Source organism: Betta splendens, chromosome 11 (genome assembly GCF_900634795.4).
Source record: "Betta splendens chromosome 11, fBetSpl5.4, whole genome shotgun sequence".
NCBI classification, from domain to species: domain Eukaryota; kingdom Metazoa; phylum Chordata; class Actinopteri; order Anabantiformes; family Osphronemidae; genus Betta; species Betta splendens.
In genome coordinates this window covers 15,296,777-15,301,032 of record NC_040891.2, presented here as the reverse complement: position 1 = coordinate 15,301,032, position 4,256 = coordinate 15,296,777, and the positions used below count along the sequence as shown (strand labels likewise).

Below are 4,256 nucleotides of genomic sequence, written 5' to 3'. Positions count from 1 at the left end.
TTTCACTGTAACATTGTGTCATTTATTCACAATAGAGCAGAATGCTTCAAATGATGGATGAGGAGGAAAGAAGCAGCGAGTTCAGAGCTTCCCAGGGAAGTTTCCAGCCTCCACCTGCTCGTCCCATTTTTCAACCTGCAGAGGTGAAACATAAGAGAGTAATGATACAAACTGTGTCATTGGTTTCCTGCTAATACGTGCAGGTTTGTGTTGTATACCCAGGTGACAGGACAGAGGCTCTTGTAGACCTTCTGGAACCACTGGCAGGGAGCCGTGTCCTGGTCTTTGGCTGACAGAGCTTTGTTACATCTGTGGAAATCTGTAAAAACAGAATTTAGATAAAGAATCTTCATCTGCTTGTGGACAGTCAACGCCTCAGCTTTTTTAATTGAAAAAATGCAAATGCTTTAGATGAGACAAAGAAACAGTGAACATCTGTGTGAAAGTGAGCTGCTGCAGCTCTGTGCGCTCACGTTTAACCTGTATATAGATATAAAACAGCTGATGGTTAAGTCGTAGAAGCCTCAGACCAACAGCCTGGTACTGACGCCACCTGTTCCACATCGGTGTGTGTGTGTGTGTGTGTGTGTGTGTGTGTGTGTGTGTGTGTGTCCTGCTTACCCAGGTAGTTCTGGAAGCAGTTGCGGGTCTGGTTGGTGTTGGGGAAGCGGGCATCGAACGGCGCCGTCCTGTAGTTCCTCAGCTTGTCGTCCACCAGGTCAGACATGATGCAGCTGGAGATCAGGAACAACACACAGCTGCTATGTGACGTCACTAACTCAGCTGGTGACGTTTACATTAAACCCATAAACTGTGAGATGTGTTGTATGTGTACATTTCCCTTTGCTCCACACGTTGACACATCTCAATGACAACGCTTTAGAAGTAGTGTTTACTGTTAGTCGACTATAACTAATACAAGTTACACAGAAAAACGTGAACTTTGAACTGAATACACAAGTTCCCGTTTTTCTGCCTCACGCTGTCCTATTTAAACGCACGGGACACGTTTAGCTTTAGTCACCGGCTGCTACTCCTGTTTTTACGAGCTTTTCTGACGGGTGAGACGCTTTGAAATGTTAAAAAGCACAAGTTCGACAGGTGGCGTTCTGCACAGACACAACGTGACGCTGTTCGACTGTTTACGAACAGATTCAGGAACTTTAACAGATTAACTCATTAAAATGAGGCTCCAACAGAGGCGACTCCGCGTCAAACCTGCACGTTCGCTGCGAGTCAGTGAACGCCTCACAGGTCTGTTAATACGACCGCAGGCTCTATAACTAAAAAAACAAACCCTTTACATTCACACAATTTAAATATGCACTGGCTGTTTACCTCTTAGAGAGTGCGACTATAACCTCTGGAATGTTAACCGTCGAGGTTTATGGGTCGCAAGGCATGACGGGAAAAAGCCGTGAGACCAGGGAAACAGAGCCCCCTGCTGGACGGAGCCCGCAGACGCACAGGAGCCACAAGCCTTGTTGTGTATTTATCATGTTGATAAAACGTTACTTTATTCTTTTAACATCTATTTCTAAAAATGATGCTTCAACTATAAGACTATAATACCTATACTAATAATATAAACTAAACTAATAATATAATAACTATACAAAAAAATCTATAATAATCTATTAACCAGTTCTATTAGTGTCAACATGGTTCATATCTGCAGATAATCAGCAAATTAAAACCTTGATTTGGTTTTATGTTTACGTAATGCAAAACAAGTGAAAATATAGATGAAAAACAAAAACAAATTATACTGTAACACCTGAACAACTGATATTGCTCAGATTATGTCTCTCAAACAGATCGTCATCAGCCAATATACGTATGTATAAATGTTTTATTCCCAGTCTATTTAGTTCAGTTTAATACAAACCAATGAAGTTTTTATGATTTGTGAACTTATGCCTTTGCTGTGTTGACCTTCTCTCACTGAAGAGAAGCTTGTCTCCTCTCACAGATGCTCCTCAGTGAGTTGGAGCATCTGGAGGAGAACCAGCTCCTCCTGTAGTTGTCCCCTGGGGTGAGTCGGCCACACAGCTCCCTGCTGTCGGCTGCAGTGTCAGGCTCACGCTCCCAAAACCTGCAGAAATGAGAAGGAAAAGCCCCCGTTACAAAACATAGTATCTCCATATTGAAATTTTGTGTGTGAGATAATAATTTCTTAAATTTATATTTTTGTGCCGTGATCAACTATAAAGTTGAACGGGTTAAAGGAGTGGGTCGTTTTCCTGGCTTGATCAAATTTGAAGGCGAGCGAATTCACACCTCTGTACTTACTTTGGCCCTTCCTCCAGGTCTGTGCCGTCACTCCACTGCCAGCGCCCATGAGCACTGCCCCTCAGCCCGAGCCAGTACGAGTCCCCCTGGCTCAGACCCTGGGCCGTTTTCCACAGAAACACCTGAGACATGAATCAATACAAGAGTCAGAGGAGTCAATAACACAAAGCAAAAAGGAAAAGCACATAAACAAGCTGCAGGAAAACGGTGACTGGAATTTAAGAAATGACGTTGGGCAGTGGCCCACTTCTGCAGATGTCTCCATATTTCATATTATTCGAAAAGGATTGTGTCAAATGCTTCCAACTGGATACATGATGGTGTGTATGACTGAGAAAGCCATATGTCACATGGGGGCAGATTCACAGACTGCGTTCAATCGATACATAAGGCTGCAGACGACGCTCAGACTGCGTTCACCTGCTCCTCCTCGGTTCGGACTGTGGCGACAGCGCCCCCCAGTGTCATGCATCGGTATTGGCTGCTGATCCACTCAGCCCGGTCCTGGCTGAACAGGAAGCACTTGTCTCCCTGAGGCGTCCAGCCAGCTGGGCACAGACTGCACTTTCTGTCTGCGCAGTTGAAAAGCAAAGGGCAGAAGACGTGGTTCAATGAAGTTACCAGAGAATCTAGAAAATGAGGTAAAATACAACCTGCTCTGAGCTCCAAACGAGCTATAAACATCTGTTAAAACATCTGAATGAATATGTTGTGACCTTTTAACATATTATAGATCCAAGATATAATATTTCTTTGTGTTTTGTTGACACACTTATTGCATATACTGTATTGTCCTGGTAACAATATTATGAGCATTTACACACAAAACAGCGCTCACCTCCAGTAGTGGAGTTACTGACTGGGCAGTACTGGTTCAGAGCAGGATACTGGGAGAACAGGAGCTGGTACGACTTGTTGAGCTTCTCTAGTCTATTAATCAGATCTCCAAGTTTGGTTTTCTGCTCGGTCGACTGTGACTGAAACATAAAGGTGGTCTGAACCACTGTTGCATGACAGTTACTTTAGTTTGTATCCTGAATCTTTACAATCTGTACAGCAGTTTCATTATTACATTATATGCTTAAATTGATTTCACCTGTGATGAAGCCAAATTACTGTTTGTGACAAACATACCATAGGAAACAGCCTTTCTCTCGGAGGGTGAGTGATTTGAACACAGTCGGACAAGTCATACTCACAGCAGAGAGTCAGGAGCAGAGTGATGATGGTGAGCAGGAAGCAGAGTAAGGAGAAGTAATGGGCCAGTTGTCGGTACTGGCTGAAGCAAACTGGGGAAAATACCATTTAGTTAGAGAACACATTACTAAAGACTGATCCGGTGTTTCTTAGTAAATAATGTCCTGATTAAAGCTGATGTCATGACTGCAAACAGTGAACTAGCTGCTTTACACTTGGAAAGCTTATTCACTCAAAAAGTACCATAGCAACTAAATATGCTATACATTTGCCAGTGTACTACTATTAATAGTAAACACAGAAAAGCTGACAAACTTGACGACATAGAACTAATTACTGTTGCCTGTAGATGCTTCCTCTTCCAACAAAACCAGTCCCTTTTTCACTCCCATGATTTCAGTTTGGTTTTAAAAACAGCTGCATCAATTAATTAAAACCATTAAATAACTTTCTGTTCCTATGTGTCCTCTGAGCCTTTGCTTCCCAGTAGCTAGTACCAAAGAGCCTCTGGTTAGTGTTGGATGTAGGATTATGGACTTTATCTCATGCAAATGAAAATACTGGACATTCTGTAGTTGTATGAAAAACAGAAGTGACAGAGACAGAGGAAGTACTGAACGTACAGATACAGCGTCAACTGAGGCTCCGATCACACAAATGCTAACATTAACGTTTAGTTACAAGATGTAAACACGCAATCTAGGAAATCAACCTTGAATTAAGTGATTAAGTGCAGTTCACTGATCAGCCAAGCGTTGTTCAGGATG

General features: G+C 42.7%; 2 protein-coding genes across 2 annotated transcripts; both read right to left on the bottom strand.

Annotated features, from left to right (window-relative positions):
- On the bottom strand, positions 1-1,383 carry LOC114866193 (cytochrome c oxidase subunit 6B1-like). The gene is made up of 4 exons (XM_029167924.3): positions 1,339-1,383; positions 622-734; positions 219-319; positions 1-135 (listed from the first exon to the last, which is right to left on the bottom strand). The coding sequence occupies exons 2-4, from the start codon at positions 725-727 to the stop codon at positions 82-84; spliced, it is 261 nt and encodes an 86-aa protein (XP_029023757.1). The 5' UTR covers positions 728-734; positions 1,339-1,383; the 3' UTR covers positions 1-81.
- Positions 1,384-1,957: 574 nt separating this feature from the next.
- On the bottom strand, positions 1,958-4,256 carry LOC114866172 (C-type lectin domain family 1 member A-like). Its single transcript, XM_055512935.1, has 6 exons — positions 3,827-4,256; positions 3,492-3,581; positions 3,131-3,295; positions 2,713-2,864; positions 2,281-2,414; positions 1,958-2,095 (listed from the first exon to the last, which is right to left on the bottom strand). The coding sequence occupies exons 1-5, from the start codon at positions 3,879-3,881 to the stop codon at positions 2,289-2,291; spliced, it is 588 nt and encodes a 195-aa protein (XP_055368910.1). The 5' UTR covers positions 3,882-4,256; the 3' UTR covers positions 1,958-2,095; positions 2,281-2,288.

Coding starts and splice junctions, on each gene's coding strand:
- LOC114866193 (XM_029167924.3), bottom strand. CDS start 727: ATGTCTGACCTGGTGGACGACAAGCTGAGGAACTACAGGACGGCGCCG. Junction 320..621: donor CTGCTTCCAGAACTACCTGG/GTAAGCAGGACA, acceptor CTGTTTTTACAG/ATTTCCACAGATGTAACAAA. Junction 136..218: donor GCCTCTGTCCTGTCACCTGG/GTATACAACACA, acceptor TCACCTCTGCAG/GTTGAAAAATGGGACGAGCA.
- LOC114866172 (XM_055512935.1), bottom strand. CDS start 3,881: ATGGGAGTGAAAAAGGGACTGGTTTTGTTGGAAGAGGAAGCATCTACA. Junction 2,865..3,130: donor CAGTAACTCCACTACTGGAG/GTGAGCGCTGTT, acceptor TCAACTGCGCAG/ACAGAAAGTGCAGTCTGTGC. Junction 2,415..2,712: donor TCCGAACCGAGGAGGAGCAG/GTGAACGCAGTC, acceptor TTCATGTCTCAG/GTGTTTCTGTGGAAAACGGC.